At 47.2% G+C, this 21,016-nt stretch overlaps 1 protein-coding gene across 1 annotated transcript in view; it reads right to left on the reverse strand.

Annotated features, from left to right (window-relative positions):
* Positions 1-21,016, reverse strand: part of LOC119180194 (sodium- and chloride-dependent GABA transporter 1) — a 97,611-nt gene that overhangs the window by 12,268 nt on the left and 64,327 nt on the right. The window contains exons 3-7 of the mRNA XM_037431340.2: positions 9,699-9,868; positions 7,184-7,434; positions 2,008-2,275; positions 1,178-1,281; positions 170-297 (exon numbers count right to left, since the gene is read on the reverse strand). Of these exons, the coding sequence (XP_037287237.2) occupies positions 170-297; positions 1,178-1,281; positions 2,008-2,275; positions 7,184-7,434; positions 9,699-9,868 (921 nt within the window). The remainder of the gene's footprint in view (positions 1-169; positions 298-1,177; positions 1,282-2,007; positions 2,276-7,183; positions 7,435-9,698; positions 9,869-21,016) is intronic.

The following is a 21,016-nucleotide window of genomic DNA, read 5'->3' on the forward strand; positions in this document are numbered from 1 at the left end:
AAGTAATTAAATGTGTTTTGTTGCTTGATTAAGCTCTCAGAAGAATATTGTTTGCCATTATGTGCAAATCACCACCAGCAAACAATGCCATCGTTTCACCATTTCTTAAAATCAAGATTTATCTAATACGCTATGTAGTTCGCAAAGTATAATTAAGCTAGTGGCTCACCTTTGTGCAGAAAGGGGCTGTCAATCCTCTGGCGCCAGCGGGCACAGATGTGGCCGATGGTGCCAAAGACGACGCAGCCCACCACCAGGACTGTCAATGTGTTCACAAACACAGAAATCACCGTGTCTCTGTGTCAGTGTGCAAAGCCGATACAGGACACGTCAGCTCCACATCGCACCCCACAGGAAACATACAATCACTCACGGTATGCCAAAGATAATAGAAGGCTGTGCGAATCTGTTACTTTTGGGACCATGAACTGAATCTAGGTCAAATGGTTTGAGAATTGAGAACAACCATTTATAAAGCAACTGGCAAGGATGCTGAATACATTCCACATTAGTGGATTTAAGCGCATCATGTACACATCATTGAGCGGCTTACTCTCTTTGAGCACATAAAACCCTACTTGAAAACTACGGTGACTAAGTATAGACGACAACATAAGTCTATCTCGCATTATCTGCATTAAGCTGAACCTACATGCCTACACTCAATTTCATGCGGCAGCAACGTAATGTGACAACATACTAGAAGAGACAAAACGGTGAGACGTTCCTTATGATCACAGTGCACTTAATGAAACTCGTTTTGTCAAAATTGCAGTGACTCACTAGAATCAAATAAGCAGTCTTTACATTATACTATTGAAACTGTACATGGTTCCATGTTAAAAGAATTGGGATTTAATAGGCATACAGTATTGCAAGCGTGATCTATCATATTCTTGATGTGTTTAGGCATTCAATAGCAGAAATCCGACAAAATCGACAAGCATATCTAAAGCAGCTCGCTTAGAACTGCTTTTGGGAGGTACGTATGCAGTATACATTATGTTCGGTTAAAGGGAAACGAGTGTACTGATTTAATAGTACGAATTAACAAATTCGTAGAGATGAGCGAATAGGGTCAAATGCGAAAACTCTCTTTAAATTAGAGTAAAAGTGGCCGTTGGTCTAGATTTTCTTGAAAGAGAAAGCTAAAGGGAAGAGTGGGTGTGGTTCTTACCTCATGAGACTGATCTGGCGTTTGTTCTTTGAGCTGACCACGTAGTTTGAGCCGAGCGTCAGGCCCAGTGAATGAATTGTTTGCGCCAGCGCAAATATCCATAGCTGTGCAGATGTTAAAAAAAAAGGAAAGAGATTAAGAACAGAATTAAGTCAATTATCTGTTTTGCTGAATTCCAAAAATTGAAAAAGTTTGGGGAAAGATGAAAGAGGTAGGAGATTGAATACTGTGTGTGTGTGTGTGTGTGTGTGTGTGTGTGTGTGTGTGTGTGTGTGTGTATATATATATAATACACACACACACACGCGCGCGCAAGCAAGCTTGAAAATTTTCGGCGGAAGTTCGACCCGCTAGTTCCTGCTACTGTTCCCCCTTTCGATATAGTGACGAAGGCGCCGTGAGAGGAGCAATCGCGCGTTTGGCGAACTAGTGGCGCCCTCTCTTGCGTGGTGGGGGTGTCATCTGCATGTTTACGAAGCGTTTTTAGCAGCAATTTTAAGTAAATTATTGTGACTACTTCTCGGTTATCTCTGTTAATTATATTATCTTAAAGCTCGTTTGTTTTTTAAACTGGCTTTGAGCATTTATAGCTTTGTTTTAGGCCTGTATTGACCACTTGACTGCGAGCGTGATCATGCCGCGTGAGATCATAGAATAGACGACATGCCGGCCCCCCAAGTCCTTTCTGTCATGTGTTCTTCTCCAAACCAAATCCGCGCTCCCCTAAGCAAGATTTCGAACCAACTAGCCAAAAAAAAAAGACCATATTGAAGCACTGAAAAACTCAATATTGACATTTCCAACACGTGAGAACGTGTGGAAGCCCTCACCCTGGCGCTTTTGATGGCCTTGATGTTTGGCTCGAACATGTACATGATGCCCTCGGTGGCGCCGTCTAGCGTGACAACGCGAAGCAGGAAGGCGAACAGCACCAGCATGGGCGCCAGCGACAGCACGTACTTGATGCGGCCGCTGAAGAACGTGTGCTTGCGCAGCGACACGTACATCAAGCACAGACACAGACCCACCGACGCCAGCAGCTCCCAGCGGACCTCTCCCGGCGAGTCGATACCGCTGCTCATCTCCAACAGCTTGTGGCTGCGTCAAACGAGTAGTCATGCTTGATAATGTGGCCACTACTGTAGCAGGCGTAACGCGCGTTATGCTACTGATGCGAACGTCAACATGCTTTTTTTTTATTTTAGTGTGTCTGCACATTGGTAGTGGGCTCTTCTGTAGATCTGTCTTTGCCGCATTGTGTCTCATGATGCCAAGAAGCCTACTTTTGTCAGTTTTGTTTTCTGCGGCGAACAAAAAAATATATACTGCGTGTGCTTGTAAACACGATATTCGTCATCGCAAGTGAACATTTGAATTGTGTAAATAAATTCAATGCACATATTTAGCGCGAACGTCAAGAAGCATTGGGGACGGGTCAGCGCGTATGTGGGAGGACCCCCTTTACAAGTGTCTTCTCCGCACCAACATAAGTGATGCAAAAAAGCCTCCTTTTGGGTGGTCTTTTTTATTTTAGTTTAGAAGAAGTCGCATATCTATAGCGGTTTAAAACTTGTGAAAGCAAGAAAAAGGCCTCACCTAAATCACTGAAGCACGGCGGTCAATCGCGTATGCGACTGAAGAAATAGTTCCACGCATGTACTTCGGGAACTTGGCGATGTTCTGCGATGGTGGGATCACAGGCGATGTAGCCGACAACGTTAGTCTATAGCACGCGCTGAATAATGCAGGTTTGTGTGTACCATCCACATTTGAGGTGAAAATGTTGCTGCCTTTTGGAGTTGCAAATGACTATAGGTGTGCAAGTGACCATTTCTGTCACCACCCCAACTAGATATCTAGCAATAAAAGAATAAGCAATACATCTAGTTTATTAACCTCAATAACGTAGGCAAGCGATGGTAGAACTCCTGACCTGTTGATTTTAACATCCGCAAAATAATTTTTTTGTTTTGTTTATCCGATTCACTTCACTAAGATTCTGGCAATGCGTCTGCACATACACTGAAGGCCCTTTAAAGCTGTCTTCTTCGCACTGCGAGTAATATTGCGGGGTAGCCCGCTTTTGTGAGTCTATTAAGTTTTGTGGTGGAAGTTGTCGCGTGCTCATAAATGCTCCCGGAAATTAATAACAGTGCACTGTACAGCCCGACAGTCACAAGCATATCAAGAAACGAATCACGAATATGAACAAATAAACAAAAAAGTGATAGGAGTCGCGTATACATCGTTATTTCTGAAAACCGCTCAGTCGATTGAATGAGCAACATTTTGTTCCTAAATATTTCTTCAGAATTTTGTACACACGTGCTGTGCAAGTTGTCATGGCCCACACGAAATTGTGCCGCACTTCAGTCTGTCACATCGGTTTGTGGTAATATCGTCATTGCATATATACCGAAATTTTTAGTAAATTCTTTTTTCCCTCTGGGTGCACATGAATGTGTGCTTTGCGGATAATTATGATTGCTTTTCTTACGACTGATCTGTGCAATTTTGGCGTCATCTGAAATTAATCTCTCCCCCATCTACCACTTTCCTACCCACTTTGACATAAATGGAAAAAAAAAAGCTACGTCTGTGTTCAAGCTTTTCAGTTAAAGCAATGCCTTGGTGGTACGGAACGAGGTAAATTGAAAGCTTTCTGCTTAGTTTTTTTCACTGAGACGAATGTAATGAACGTAGCATGTTTTTCTAGATATAATGATGCTTGAGAAATGGATCCCATATTTTTTAAAACTTAAATATAAATATTCCTGGGTGTTTTCACTAGACGTATTTCACAGTTTCTGACGCACGCCAGCTAACACACAGTAAACGTCAGAGATAAGTACAACACATCGCAAGCTAAATAATGCTGACCGCGCCGTAGTGCGAATGTAGAAAAAAAAAGACAAAGAGAAAATCGATAATTACAGCCTACAATATTACTACGCAAATGGAGTCAAGTGAAGACGTTTCGTACTGTAAACAAAAAAAAAATGCAGAATTTCCGACTTCTTGTGCACATTCACATTCGTGTGCTTGCCTTCCCTGAATTGACAGCCCACCGAAAAAAATTTTTCTTTAGATCGACCGTTTTACTGTTGAATATCTCAGTATTTCTTTCAAAACAAGAAGGAATGCTTTTTATGGACGAAAAAAAAAAAAACGTCCGAGACGAAACTGCATACTCGGCAAAACGTCAAGATGAAACAGATACGTCGCGAGAAATCCGTAAACACTTTGCATTCTTTTGACGTAAAAGCTCGCTTATCGGGAAGGGCGAAGACCCGGCCGCTTTTAATATTGCTCCGTGTCGTGCAGTACAGGTGAGGTACGTATCCTCTCTAGGCAGCCGTAATCTATCTCTGCTCCTAGCAGCTCGACAAAAGCAAAGCGTTAGGCTGACGATAGTTATAGCGCGAGAACAAAACGACGACACAGAGACAAGAAGGACGCGAAAGACACGAGCGCTAACTTCCAACTGAGTTTATTGCGCAGAGCACGAAAATATATAGAGGAGACAGCAACCATGTGGTAAAAAACCATATGGCACAAAGAGCAGAACGTGAGTAAGAGAAAAACAAAAACAAACAACACAAAAACAAAAGCACTCAGTTGGAAGTTAGCGCTCGTGTCCTTCTTGCCTCTGTGTCGTCGTTTTGTTCTCGCGCTATAACTATCGTCATGCCATACCAACTAGCCCAAGCTGCCACACTTCTAAGTTAAGCTGACGTCCCGTTAAAAGCATTCTACAGTGGCCACTTCCTTAAGCTGCAGCATGTGCGTGTGTGTACGTTTGTCGCCGGAAAGGAGAGAGAGAGAGAGAGAAAGAGAGAGAGAGAGAGAGAGAGAGAGAGAGAGAGAGAGAGAGAGAGAGAGAGAGAGAGAGAAACACGTTTAACTGCTCATTGCCTTTGCTTTCGTTTGGCGCCGATTAAGATAACTGGCCTCGGCTGGAAGGCCTTCGCACCGTCGCTCCGTTTTATTTATCTCTCCCCTCGTGAAGTCACGGAAAAGACGGACGAGTGTTTACACGCAGAGGGGTGATGCTTTCGCGCGGAGCCGAGCTAGATAGCTGCGCTCAACTTCGCCGACGTCCCTCGTCTCCGGTTGCTGATGAATTGAACCCCGCGCGTAGTGTTTGTGTGTAGCACGTTTGATAGGCTTCAAACTGAATAAGCGGCGAAAGATGTTCTAGTTGGTACGTAACTCAAAAGTTGTAAAAAAAAAAAGTAAGAAACCTGCGCAAAGATGGGAAGACCGAAGGTGGCAACATTCGTTCTTGTGCCAACTTTCTTTAGTTTGTCCTTGCAGCCCCGCTGCGGTGGTCTAGTGGCTAAGGTACTCCGCAGCTGACCCGCAGGTCGCGGGATCAAATCCCGGCTGTGGCGGCTGCATTTACAATGGAGGCGAAAATGTTGTAGGCCCGTGTACTCTGATTTGTGTGCACGTGAAAGAATCCCAGGTGGTCGAAATTTCCGGAGCCCTGCACTACGGCGTCTCTCATAATCATATGGTGGTTTTGGGACGTTAAATCCCACATATCAATCAATCTATTTGTCCTTGCATTTATTCTTTGTTTTTATCAACTGTCGAGTCGTGGGCTTCAATTCGAGGCGCAGCCAAATGTTTGGTCACTATCTGCGGCTACGACGTCAACGCGCTTCTTGCTGACAGTTGTAATTAACTTTTGTAGCACACCGAAATGCGTAGGACGAAAGACACACGCTCAACAAACAAAGATAACAAGCCAGCGTATAGTCAACGCCTATGCATCCTTCGGTTCAAGTGCATTATTTATGCTTCGCTTCGTTTGCGTGCACAGGCCAAGTGAATCGTGGTTGATATCCTAATGTTTTCACGCATCGGGTACTGGGGATACAGAAATACAAATGAACGAAAACTTGTGTGCTGCCTCACTTGCTTGATTGATATATTGGAATAACTAATGAATAATTCGTTAATTATAATAAATGTAAGTTGTCATTGCATTACGGAGATATTTAAATGTATCATTGGTTACGAATGCTCGAATGCTGACCTGATAGTGTCGGGGTTGAATCGCGGCCGCATTTTGGTGCAAGCGAAAAGCCCGTGTGCTTCGATATAAGCGCGCGTTGAAGAACCCCAAATGGGCGGAAGTTCTCATAATCGTGTCGTGGTTTTGGGACGTAGAAGCAGCCTCAACAGTTACGATATTAACAACGATATCCGATTCGAAATAGAACTGAGAGCGGCAACAGTAGATGAAACATAAAAAATTGGGGGACCCTTAAGCTTCGCCTTTAAGAGTTGCACGCGGTAGCGAAATTCCGGCCCCCTGTGCACGCTTCAACCGCTAATTGCATACTTATTCACATGTTATGTTACATACACACGCATGCGCACAAACACGCACACGCATCGTAGGTAAACCAGCGCGCGCTATTATTGCTGAATGGGCTCGTTTTCGTCGTGACACCTGTCGGTCAAAATGCGTTAAAGGGGGCCTGTGCCATGGAGTGGATTCACTAGAAGAGCTTATTGCCTCACGAATTCAACGCCGCAAAAATTTTAAGAATCTGTCCAGTGCGAGTGGAGTTACAGAGGTTTGTCGCATGCTGCAATTGCATTATCTTTTCTCTCGTCCCGGCGAAAGCGCTGGAAGCTAAGCAGGGAGGGGTGGCAGGGCAAAGAAACTACCGCGTCTCGTGACCTTGAGCACATTTTTTTTCTTCGAATGCGCGGCTTTTTCAGTATGATCGGGCCCGCATGCGTGGACAAGTAGCGGCCTCCCGCGGCTATCTCGGTAACTTTGGTCGCAGACGTACAGGCGATTTTTCGCTCACAACCAAGGGGGCCGACGCCGGCGGCGGGTTTTCTGCGACACGAGCTCTTTAACGCGTCAATACCGTATCTCTGTATCACTCTCCGTCCCGTCTTGATTGCGCTTACAGAATTCAGTACGACGCGCCAACAAGCCTAACGGGAAACCGTCAGAAGTCCTCGTATACTTGTGCTCACTCGAAGAACTCCTGGGCCGTGGTGGTGTGCTTGGAGAGCGTGTAGGAAACCCACGAGCTGTCGTCTTCGGCCGAGGCCGCGCGGGGTCGCGGCGTCATGTCCAGCTCCAGGTCCGGGATGCGGAACGCCGGCGTTGTGGCGTTCACTACGGCGCTCCAGTTGACCGTGGGCCTCGTGACGTTGGGGAACTCCAGGGTCAGCGGCGGTGGAGGGGCGTCGGGGTTGCGGAAGCCGCCGTACTGGCTCATCACCTGCGCGCCACAGCCAGTAAATGTTTTTTTTATTTTATTTTCTAACACACCATTCCTTTGAACAGACGAACAGAATTGTATCGAGACCTCTATAAGCTCGTTATATGCGATATTTGTCGTAACAGTAGAGGTGCGATTCGTCTCTCACAAATCGCCGATCTGTCTCGCGCAAAACTCCTATAGATAGAAGAGCGCGTTATTCTATAGACAGCAAACGCAGTATAAACGATGTAATCCTTGCCTGTCCACCTTATGTCGTTTCAAACACCATTTGATACGATGGAGCGGCCAGTCAAATGTGATTTTTTGACAACGGAGCTGCCTAACCTATAGCTGTAATTTCTGGTCTGAGAGCATCCGCTATGGGAAGACGGCGCACACCGAATGGCTGTACACCCGCTGGTGCTGGTTTTTCCGTGTAATATGCCGCCACCGAAATCTGTAACTCATAAATTTTGTTAAAGAAATAAAAAAATAAAGGACAGCTCTCATTGGTGGTGCGAAGCCTGAGGAGCAGAACAGGATAGCCTTCCTTGTTTTTTTTTTTGTCTGCGCCTTTCTTAGTCTATCTCTGTTTTTTTTCTATTTTTATGCCCATATTTCCTTTTTTCTTTCAAATTTAATCTCTCTACGACTTTCTTTAACTCTCTTTTTCTCTTTCTCTCTAGTTTCTCTACCCCTCTCTTTCACATGCTCCACTTCGCCGAGCAGAGTTCTTCGTTCAACGTTCGCACCTGCTGTGCGCGGTAGTGAGGCGCGTCCAATTCCAGTGGCGCATATAGTATCCACCTAAAGAAACTTTGCTCGACGGAGCTCGAGCTATATACCGATAGCTTATCCAGCTCCGCCGTTAAAACGCATATCCCCTATAGCCGCCAAAAATACACGCGCGTGCCCAGACCGTTGTGCGGATTGAGCGACGCGTAGGAAAGGCTAGAAAAGGAGTTTCTTGCCGACTTCCACCTCGCGCGTGCCAACCAACTGGAACGCCGCAATAACGCCAAGCGATTCTCGTACTCCGAAAGTGCATCCTATGTATACGTCCGACGTATGTGGATGCGATGTGAAAAAGCCGCGCATTGCCGCGCAAAGCCGCGCACACTGACAAAGCCGCGCATGTGGTGCGATGTGGGTACAGCGACTCCGTGACGGAGTCGCTGCACCCACATCGCACCATGGCGCTCCGCGAGCAGTTTCGGCGTAAAGAGGCATTCAAGAAAATGGACGCAGCATTGAGACGGTCGCTTGGTAGAAGAAACAGAACGACGACAGCTCCGAGTGCGGGAAGGTGCTTAGGACTTTGTGGCGTCATCGTATAATTTCCACGCGAGATTCAAAGAGAGAGAGAGAAAAGAGCTCGACTTTCGTGTGCACGAAGCAACGACCTTTGTTTCCGGTAACACAACGGAAGTTGGGCCTCCATTTCTCGAAGAAACGTAGTCACAGCGCCAACTCACTCGGTTTTTTTTTTTCTATTTCACGTTTACTAAGTTGAAGTCCTTAAAGTCTAACCACACGTACGCGCTAGAAAGAGTCAGCGCGTGGCGTTTAATGATCCAATAACGTCGGGGCGTTTAGTCAGCCCTACATCTTTATTCAGTCTTCTTTGCCCTCCTCCCTCTCCCACACGTGGAAAAACCTGCGCACGTCTATGTCATTCAATTCGAAAAATGGCACTCGACGGCGTCGGCGTCATCGCGAGTGATGTGAGAAATCACCATCTTGTGACGACGTCACCGTGTGACATAAATATAACGTCACAGGGTGCCACGATTTGGGACTTCATCGTGACGTCAGCACATGCCAACGCCGCTTGGTGATAGGTGGGTCGATGCCAGAAACACTGCAGTAATACAGTCTGTGCAGAACGCTTAAAATGCCTCCGATTATGGAAGCAGTGCAAAAGAACGCTGGGCGCAGAAATATTTCAAGGAAGTGGGGTAAACGCATGAGAGAAAAAAGAAGGGTTTCAGGCAAGTGAATAAAGGACAGCACAGGCCACAAAGATGTGGCTTTTTTTTTTTTTTGCGCGACAAAAAAGTCAGCCATATCTTTGTGGCCTGTACGGGAACATGAACCGACTATCCCAGCAAAGCGTATTTGTAGAGTAAGGGACCGTGGGACCCCTCGGCGTCTGCGTTCCGCGCGCTCTTCTGATGCGAGCACTGTATAGGCACCGATCATCTAGAGTCCACACGTAAGCGGTAAATAAATAAATAAATAAATAAATAAATAAATAAATAAATAAATAAAAATGTGCTCACCAGCGTGACGGGGTCCTCTGAGCAGCGTATGGTGTTCCACGAGTTTGCGCACCTCGCCCAGCGGGGAACGCCGTGGAAGGAGTTGAAGAAGTAGAACAGCGCCCACGAGAACAGCACCGCGTACAGCGCCGTCATGAAGAACGATGCAGCCACGCCCGCGAGGCCCACGCCTGGTTATACACATACGCGCGACGTTAATTTGTAAGATACACATACATACACACATACATACATACATACATACATACATACATACATACATACATACATACATACATACATACATACATACATACATACATACATACATACATACATACATACATACATACATACATACATACATACACGCATACATACATACATACATACATACATACATACATACATACATACATACATACATACATACATACATACATACTGTACGCGACTGCCTCAAATCTTCGAAGTTTTGTTTTATTTCTTTCTTTTTGCGTGTGTTGTGCCGTGCGAGTGTCCGTTGGTCACTCGAGGGGGCCGTCCTCCTTGTTTACGGTGTTGTGCCACCGACATGTTCCTCGTTCGGCAGCACGTCTCACGAGATCGAGCCCTGTTTCGACGAACTGTCTCCCCCCCCCCCCCCCTCCCAGCGCCGCCTTCTGTGCAGGAGAACCGTGCAGTCCGGGGATAACGTCGTTTCCTCCGCCGAACCACTTTGCAGTTCCGGGTATGGCTACGTCTCCCCCTCCGAGCTCGAGAACTGGTCGGAGAGAATGGACCAAAGACGCTATTTAAGGCCGAGCCGGCCCCATGTTAGTAAATTTTGCCCCAGCCGACGTTGTCGTGCTGGCCGGCTCTGTAAAACGACAACCTGCTACAGTAAACGCTACTTTTGTTGCTGTTTTCCAAACGGATTGCCTCCCTGTTTCACCTTCGGGCTAAGGCTTCATCGAAGTCCGCTCGACGGCTCGCCGCTCTCCGCCACCGCTACCATCGCGACAGAGCAAATTCATAACAGTGGTTGGCAGCTACGGGATACGATATCCTACGTTTGGCACGCCGGATCAGACCCCTGCCCTCAACGTTTTGCTGGTCTGGGACCCGCTACCCCGATCTCAACGGCTGAAAAGTTGGATCGGATCTCCGAGCACGAGGACGACCGCCGTGATAGCGTTTGGCTACGCTGCGATACGCTACCCTGTTCACATCGTTCGGCAAGCTGGGACAAGCAACCCCGGATCTCAACATTGGCAAGTTGGACCGGATCTCTGAAGGCCTGACACTGTTCGACGGCAGCCACGAGTTGGATCATCGTCGGCTACTTTGGTTGGGTGAGTGCCCAACGTTTACTGTTCATTTCGCCAGACCTCTCTAGCACAGGCAGATGTTAGGAGAGTGTTTTGTTTTGTTGGTTATAATTTAATATTCACGTGCTCTAAACCATGAGATTAGCTTTAGAGTACGGTGAATATAAATAGCAGAGCATCACGAGAAACCAGATCGCGATGGAGCAGTACCTGGTGCAGGACCTCCTCGAAATTTGTCGAGCCATGGGGATTTCCACCGGGTCCGCTAAAACAAGGGAAGCGATTCTCGAGGTGATGCGGGCAGAGAATGTGACGGCTGAGGAAGCTGACGAGTTTTGGGAGCTCATCTGTGAGGAACAGCGGAAGGCCGAAGAAGCTCAAAGGCGCGAACAATGGAAGGCCGAGGAGAGCAGAAAAAGGAGAGAGCATGCTCTCAGAATGGAAGAGCTTGACCATAAAATTGAAGCGATTAAGTGGCAGCGAGCACAATACCGACTCAGACCCTTCAGAATGGACGAGAACATCGTGTCTTTTCTCCTTCGTTTTGAAGAGGTCTGTGACGATGCTGGTGTTGGCCGAGACTTATGGTCGGAGAAGCTTGCCACGTTGCTTCCGAGCAAAGTCGCAAGCGTTTTGGAGCGCTTATCCGCCGAGGAAGCGCCTGACTTTGATAGGATTAAATACGCTTTGTTCCGCCACTTTGCTGCTATGAGTACTGCCGACTGTGAAAGTCGAGCATACAAGTACAGCGCTGAAGCGTGCAGCAAAGCGCTAGAAATTGAGACCCATCGCAAAGCGCAGGACGCCAACGTGCGTCAGAGAGAGCGAGATGAGGCGCGGCGTAAGGCGATGGAGGTGGAGGAGCGTGAAAACGAGGCTCGCCGAAGAGCGCTAGACCTAGAAGCGCGTCGAGAAGCGCGTAAAGAAAAGGCATGCCGAAAAGCCATAGAAACTGAGGCCCGTCGCGAAGTGCAAGCCGCTGAAGGGCGTCAGAGAGAGCCGGACACTGAGGACCATCGGAAACCTCAGGATGCGCGACATAAAGCGCTACAGAACAAAGCTCGTGAAAGAGCGGAAAAGGCCGACTTCGAAGGCCAGAGAAAAAGGGCTATCCCCGACAGCGATAGACCCCCACCGATAGATAGCTCTGTAAGCGTGTTGGTTAGCTTCAAAGTCATCGGGACTCCCGTTCTGTCACAGGCAGAGACAGCTAGCAACGGGCCCGAGGGAACGCTAGCTAACAAATCGGGAGCTTCAACTCCACACAAAGAAGGCAGCACACTTGTGGGTAAGTGTGCCGAGACTGCCAGTATTGGGAGAAGTTCCGACAGAAAGAGGCGCCGGCTTAAGCATAGCGCGGTAAAGACGACTGACGCCAAGCACGCTAAAGCCGCTGTTAAGTGCCGTGGCGTTATCAGTCGAGACGCCAGGCTTAAGGCTGGGCGTAAAATCGCGAAAGGGTCCTCAGCGAAATGTTTGCATCTCAGACCATCACTGAGATTGAGATCAGGCGGGAAGTCCGTCAAGAAAAACCGAGTTTCAGTGAAATTCGGACGCCGAGATCATCGCCTGGTCTCATCTTTTTCCCTGCCGCGTAGAGGCAATCACGTGGAGAAGCATCGCGTACGCCTGAGTGGTAGCAAAGGCTGTCATTCCCCACCGTGGCGAAAGGGTCACTGGTCAAACCGGAGGGGTAAACGACGCACTGCAGATGCCCTTTTCTTCGAGTTAAGTGGCTGTACAAAAGTCGATGCTACTAAGTTCGGCGAACAAGTTGGTTCGTCGTCCTTTTGTCCAGACAGCAATCCTCGAAAGCTGTGGAGTGCGCGACTCCCCAGAGTTCGCCTGAGAGAGTGCCGCCTTGCTAAAACGAAGAGTGTATTTTTTTGTATTTAAATTTTGAGAATAAACTTATCTAATTTGGTCGCCCTCCTATGAGCTATGAGTGCATCTAAATTTTTGTAAGTTTTCCTTTCCTTTCAATTGGAGAAGCAGGCATTGATATGTTTGTTTGATTATTTTGTTTGCATAATATTTCAAAGGTAACAGTTAATGTGTTTTATTTTAACAGAGAAGGCTGTGTAAAAACTGTTGTTTAAAGTACCTCCTGGGTTTTGCATTACGTTTAAGTATGCACGTAAATGTAGGTCAATTTTTCACTTTGTTTTGTATAACCCACGCAAGTTTGATTTTCAGTCTTATTTCCTTAGTTTTTTCAAGCGTGCTTACTCTTTTCGTGATGATCGTTGGCGGCACGCATTGAATGATTGCTTGTAGGATGACGAACTTTGTTATGTTTAACAGTCTGACGCTTGCAAGTGACGCCAATGTGCGTGATTCATAATTGCTTGGTATTCTAAATTGTAGTTACGGGGCCAAATTGAGTTAAACTCAGCAGCTTCGATCGTCCAGACTCTGCCTAAGTCACAATTGAGAATCGCTTGCAAACAAAAAAATTCTGTTTGGTTTAGCGGTGTCATGCACTGACACTTAGCTAAAGGTGTGTCCGCATTGTGTATTCCTCCCGAGAATTCGTTGCTCGTGATGCTATTTGTTAGCCCAGCGTAATCTCGAGGAAACATTTGGTTCCTGCTGGTCTGGCGATTTGATCAGCATTTGGAGGGTGCTTGCTTTGGCCAGAGTGGTTCGGCTTTGTGTTCGACTCCGTCGTTCCAGTGAACCTCTGCAGGCCTATGGAAATCTCAACAGGCGGAGAGAGCGGAACGGCTACCGACGGTCAACCTTCCGAGCCGCGCTGACGGCTCGAAACTCCGGATGCATTGTCTGGCGGCGGGGGTGCTGTTGTGCCACCGACATGTTCCTCGTTCGGCAGCACGTCTCACGAGATCGAGCCCTGTTTCGACGAACTGTCTCCCCCCCCCCCCCTCCCAGCGCCGCCTTCTGTGCAGGAGAACCGTGCAGTCCGGGGATAACGTCGTTTCCTCCGCCGAACCACTTTGCAGTTCCGGGTATGGCTACGTCTCCCCCTCCGAGCCCGAGAACTGGTCGGAGAGAATGGACCAAAGACGCTATTTAAGGCCGAGCCGGCCCCATGTTAGTAGATTTTGCCCCAGCCGACGTTGTCGTGCTGGCCGGCTCTGTAAAACGACAACCTGCTACAGTAAACGCTACTTTTGTTGCTGTTTTCCAAACGAATTGCCTCCCTGTTTCACCTTCGGGCTAAGGCTTCATCGAAGTCCGCTCGACGGCTCGCCGCTCTCCGCCACCGCTACCATCGCGACAGAGCAAATTCATAACAACGGGCAGCAGCGATCGGCGAGCCTCCCAGACCTGCGGGCGCCGGGTCAGCACAAAGGCGGCGGCCCGCTTTAATGCACCTTGCCAGTTCGGGTGCAAGAAGAGGGAAACATGTCCCTTTGTGCATCCGTGGCCTGTGGGACGTTCGACTCTGTTTCCCCGAATGGCGAAGCGACGGACTTCTCCCACTGACTTCGTGGAACAATTTGTGTGTGGTGCGTGCGCGTTTGTGTCAGCGTGCGCGTATGTGTACTCGGATCTGTGGTCGAGAGAGAAAAGCGAGAAAGCGCGGGAAGAGCCAGAGACGCAGCGAGAACGGCGAGCGAACAGGAGTCTGCGAATTGCGAGCGACTTGAGCGGTTGTGCGTTGTGCGATGTGCGGAATTGAACGGTTGCGCGAGTAATATTGTAACCTAGTTTTTTTAATTAAATACAGCCTTCCTTTGTTTACATTTTCTTAACGGTGCGTGAGTCGTGTGTTGTGTCTTCTATCAATTTTCACCTTTTTACGGCCATACCGGCGACACCCTAAATTTTACCAAAAGCGGAATAGAGGACGCTAACAATACATACATACATGCATGCATACATACATACACACACATACATACATACATACATACATGCATACATACATACATACATACATACATACATACATACATACATACATACATACATACATACATATTCCGCAGATTGAAGAATGGAGAAAAATTGTATTCTTTAACCATTTTTCGTGCCAGATTGCCAGAGTACCATTGAGACGATGCAGTTCACTACAATGATACTTGTTGCAGACGGCCAAAGTAATTAGGAATGAGTACATCATCCATGAATCTCGATACTATACACAGCTATCGCACGCATCATTCCATAAACAGCGGAAAAGATTGAGAGAACCGAGAGAGGGTGGGCTGCCTGATTTTCGTTTGACACCATTTCCGATTGGTTCAAAATACCTATACTAACACGGCGAAATCGGACAACATGCGGGTTACTCGGGTAGTGTTCATTAGAGCGTCGCAGCTTTCCCTATATAGGCATTGCCTCATAATTGAAACATGTCCCACGTGGAACTGTTACGTCGGCTCAAACAGTGACTTTTCTCTCCTCTTCTCTTAATCTCCTCCCCTTCTCCCAAGTGCAAGGTAGCCTACCGGGCTCAGCCCTGGTTATAACCTCGCCCCGCCGTGGTGGTCTAGTGGCTAAGGTACTCGGCTGCTGACCCGCAGGTCGCGGGTTCAAATCCCGGCTGCAGCGGCTGCATTTCCGATGGAGGCGGAAATGTTGTAGGCCCGTGTGCTCAGATTTGGGTGCACGTTAAAGAACCCCAGGTGGTCGACATTTCCGGAGCCCTCCACTATGGCGTCTCTCATAATCATATGGTGGTTTTGGGACGTTAAACCCCACATATCAATCAATCAATCTGGTTATAACCTCCCTGCCTTCCTTCTATTTTTATTTTCTGTCTCTGCAACCTCTTTTCTCCCCTTCATCCCTTCCCCAGTGCAGGGTAGCAAACCGGGTGTACGTCTGGTTAACCTCCCAGCCTTTCCTTGCATATTTATATATCTCTCTCTCTTTCTCTCTCTTATTTTCTGTCTCATCGTAGGCTAACCTATATCTACCCAGGTGGTGTAGCGGTTACGGCGAAGGGCTGCCGGTCTGAAGGTCGTGGGTTCGATACCGGCTGCGGAGGTCGCATTTCAACGGAGGTGAGATGCTCGAAACCAGTGTACTGTGCAACGCCAGTGAACGTCAAGGTAGGTCACCGCCTTAGAGAAAATGTTTCACAGTTTTAGTTCAAACGTTATAATTGTGGTTTTTAGGTTGTAGGGCTCAGGTGAATTCTTGGTTTAGGAGGATGAAATAGCTCAATATACAAGAAATTAAATTTACAAAAATCAAAATGTGCCAAAGTATGGGTTTTACGCCAACAGTCACAACGAAGAAAGTTTTGGTGCGACCCAAACGGGACTTGGAAGCTACGTAGTGAAGACGACGTTCTGTGCATCTAACCTCCACGGTCATCATATCTTTAAGCTTAGGTGCATCATCATAAAGCTAAGACGTGTTGTCGCGTAAAGAAGCCCCAGGCTTATCCTGGCCGATTCACTGGATATTTTTACATTCATATGATGTGCAGAAGTTTTACATAGAAGTAGTTTTGAGAAGTTGTACTGTGTTGTATACACGTTAATGTGACAAAAGGATGCATTCATTACCTATAGGGGAAATGGAATAAGTCAGAGGTACCGGCTGCCTCCGTCAATGTGTGGAATAATGTTATTGGGGGGGGGGGGGGGGGGAGAAACGTCAGTATTTTAGTGGGGGAGGTGGTTATTATGGGGCACGTATGTTAGAGTCAGTGTGTAAATGTCTGAGGAAACATTTCAGGGGGGGGGGGGCACCTTCTCTTCATTGTCGCCCCAGATATTATCGCTAAGCACCTCAAACGAGATACGGGAAACGAAGGCGATACTTCGCTCCCTTCATGCAACCAGCCCGCTTCGCAACTCGGCTATTTCGTTATAGCCATTTTCTTTTAATTTCCGTGCTGTTTTATCTTTGGTGAACACACTGTAATTAAAATTCATGCCGCTGTCCTCCCAGCTTGAGAAGTGCGCTGTTTTCCTCTTATATCCTATCCCACACACGTCAAAAAGTGGCCAACGGGCAGTTATGTTCAGTCGTTGCTGACCGGACATCAGAACTACCCTAGCACGCTGACTGCTCCCTCTCTGACCACCCGGATACACGCGGTTACACATGACGGTGGACCAAAAAAAAAATAAAAATAATAACGAACGCGTCAATGGTCGGTCGCACTGGCTGAGAAAGTTTCCATGACGCAGTGGATCCATATAGGCACCATAACTCAAGGCAGAGAGCCAAGAGAGACGACGCACCTACAAAGAATTTTTATCAAAGTATGCAGAAAGTGACTATTCATTGTGCGTAAGCAGGCGCATTTTTCGCAGCTAAATAGCCATACATTATAGGCACGGAAGCCCCGTTATACATACAGCGACACTACGCCTTAGTTAAAATATTTAAAACGGAAATCTCAAAGCCATTTTAACAGTTTTCCTTTTTTTTTCTTGCTCCTGCAACAAGTCATCTGTTTGGCTTTTTTTTTTTTACTACAAATGACGTCCCGAAGCGTGTAAACAAAATATTGTAGCACTACGTCATAACACTTCACAGTCTAGAAGAAGAGCCTCAATGGAAGGTGATCGCCATATTAGGGACGCATGAGGACAGACAGAAAATACATTCGCACCTACAGCATGACTAGAATGTTCCTGAGCCCTCGTTCACGTTTAGGAACATTGAAGTCATTAAGAAACGATCAGGAATAAATTCCTGAACTTATTTCGTAACCCGTTTACGTTCAGAAAAGGAACGAAAAAAAAGAGTCAGGTTCTCTTCTATAATACAGCTGCGCGGAACGAGCCGTGTCCACGAACGTAAACGTCGTCCTCGCTGTGTGTAGCGCTCCGATTCGTCTGCTCGGGCCTTCTATTGACTCGCCTCCATAGGAGAGCCGAAGGACACTCTATGGGCGGAAACGAGCCACGATTGGGCTGAAAGCCGGTGCACGAGATAAAAAAAAAAGGAATAATGAAAGGAATAAAAAGAAAAGAAAAAGACCACTCGTCGGCGACCGCCGTCCTTTTGGTCGTCCGTCAATGCGGAGCGGATACAGGAAGCGCCGCCGTGGTTGCAAACAACCGAGTGACAGCCGCAGCAACCGTGGGTCCTTGAACGCATAATAGTGCATCGTCTGTCTGGCCCGAGGCTGGCGATCGTGCCTAGCGCCGTCTACTTACTGGGTTTCTTCCAAACTATCATTCAAACCAGCTTACGTTGCGAAACGCTGTTCTCGGCCTCGTTTCGTCTTTCCGACGTCATGACTTCTTGTCGCGTTCCCTATATACCTCTTGTCATAGAGACGAAAGTACCCTTGAACTTATCATGTCTATGGAGCAAATGTTTGGACGAGTAGACTTGACTTGATTCGATTTGATTTATTGTTTTCCATTTACACCCACATGTTCGACATAGCAAAGAGAGGCAGATGAGGGGGAAAAAAAGCCGCACAAACTTGGCTTCAGGGAAACCTCGCCCTGGTATACAGTAATACGACGGTAAAGCCCGTAATACGCTTTCTATACTATACACTAATGCAATTGTCTTCATAAAGGCATAAACTTTGTCAAAGTAATAATAGTTGTCGTTTTGCGTCCCAAAACCGCGCGTGATATATCCATATCCTGCATGGTAACCTTATTCTCCCTCATCTTACATCTCCCCTCGTTCTGACCATCCCCCAAAAGGTGGGAATCTGGCGATGCTCAACTCACACATGTTACGAGTCATTCATTCCCCGAACCTCACAAGACTGGGAAAATCTTCCAGGATCAACCACGACCACCGTCCATCATTCTCATTTTCATGACGTTTTAAACTTGAATGTATTGTTGCAGAACTAACCAGTTATGTAATTGCTTTCTTGGCAAACTGTCTGATTCTTGTTTTGTTCAGTTAAAACTGCTACTGTCACTTGTTTTTACCGCGTTAATATGCTTTCTCATCAACAGTCTGATTATCGCCTGTATAGTTACAACTTGCACTGTTATTTTTTAGCTAACGTTGTATTTACAGAACCACGTTTGTATTGTTTTTTTTAAATCTACAACTACCCTCTATAATGCCTCTGGTCCTGAGGGTAATTCCAAATAGATAGATAGATAGATAGATAGATAGATAGATAGATAGATAGATAGATAGATAGATAGATAGATAGATAGATAGATAGATAGAGACAGACAGACAGACAGACAGACAGACAGACAGACAGACAGATAGACAGATAGATAGATAGATAGATAGATAGATAGATAGATAGATAGATAGATAGATAGATAGATAGACAGACAGACAGACAGACAGACAGACAGACAGACAGACAGATAGATAGATAGATAGATAGATAGATAGATAGATAGATAGATAGATAGATAGATAGATAGATAGACAGACAGACAGACAGACAGACAGACAGATAGATAGATAGATAGATAGATAGATAGATAGATAGATAGATAGATAGATAGATAGATAGATAGATAGATAGATAGATAGATAGATAGATAGATAGATGAGAGACGCCGTAGTGGAGGCCTCTGGAAATTTCGACCATCTGGGGTTCTTTAACGTGCACCCAACCCTAAGCAGACCGACCTCTATCATTTTGCCTCGACCGACATGCGGCTGCCATGAACGGGATTCAATCGCATGAACTTCGGGTCATGAAAAATCAGGCACCATTTAACCACTCGACCACCATGGCGGGTAATTTTACAAAGATGTTGCTTTGACCAAGTCCACTTGTCGAAATGGTGCCTCCGGCAATATTTCCCGTCGGAGTTTCTTTTTCTTTTTTTCTCTTTCGTCACTGTAAGCGATCTTCTTCCACTGAACTTACTCATGAACGACGAACGGAAGCAGTTCACGAATCGGCGTTGTTACTGCTTGTGTCACGCAGTTTATTCACGTACAGACCTACTGGAAGGCCGAGGAACGCCAGAAGAGCGAGGAACGCCAACAGGCCGAAAATACAAAACAAACGCAAGCTCGGGTCGCGCGTGCACCAACGCTGTGGCTTGCCGTTTCATGCTGCTTCGTCGTCGTTCGCATAGTTCCCTACATTGGCCCCCGGTGAATAGCGTAGCCAACCTGGCGACTTAAGGCGTAGTCACTATAGCGGGGTCGTAATACGGCTTCAGGCGACTCACATGCACAATTTCTCGGCCACGACGGCGTAAGTCATGAGACTGTGTCAATGGCTCAATCTCATAATTGACGGGTGACGTACGGGCGAGAATGCGGTAGGGCCCGTGGTATCGTGCCAGTAATTTCGACGAAAGGCCAGGAGTGCTCGGTGGAACCCAGAGCCAAACGAGAGCACCAGTCGTGAAAGTAGAGAGATGTCGGCCGGTGTCAAGCCGTAGCTTCTGGTGGCCTTGGTCCTCGGTTGTCAGAGAACGGGCCAATCGTCTGCAATCTTCTGCGTACCTGGCAACATCAGAAATTGCAGTGTACTCAGAGGAGTCGGGCGTGTATGGGAGGATAGTGTCCAGCGTGCACGATGGTTCGCGTCCGTACAACAGAAAGAAAGGAGAGAATCCTGTTGTCGCGTGCGTAGCGGTGTTATACGCATACGTGACGAATGGAAGGACAGTGTCCCAATTAGTCTGGTCTGAAGCTGTGTACATCGTCAACATATCACCGAGAGTGCGATTAAATCGTTCTGTGAGGCCATTCGCCTGCGGGTGATATGCTGTTGTCAGGCGATGAACCATGTTGCACTGAGCGAGCAACGCTTGAATGGCGTCAGACAAGAAAACACGCCCCCGGTCGCTCAAAAGTTCGCGGGGAGCACCATGGCGAAGAACAAAGTTGCGCAAGATGAAAAACGCAACTTCCCTCGCGGTTGCTGCGGGTAGTGCTGCTGTCTCCGCGTAACGCGTGAGGTGGTCCACGCCGACAATTATCCACCTATTTCCAGAAGACGACGTGGGAAGTGGTCCGTATAAGTCGATACCGACGTGGTCAAACGGACGCGCTGGACAAGGCAGAGGCTGAAGTGTACCGGCAGGGCGTTGAGGTGGGACTTTACGTCGCTGGCATGCAGTACAAGCACGTACGTACTTGCGGACAAATGTGTACATGCCGCGCCAGTAGTACCGCTGACGTAGACGG

This window comes from Rhipicephalus microplus, chromosome 3 (assembly GCF_043290135.1).
Source record: "Rhipicephalus microplus isolate Deutch F79 chromosome 3, USDA_Rmic, whole genome shotgun sequence".
In the NCBI taxonomy this organism is placed as follows: domain Eukaryota; kingdom Metazoa; phylum Arthropoda; class Arachnida; order Ixodida; family Ixodidae; genus Rhipicephalus; species Rhipicephalus microplus.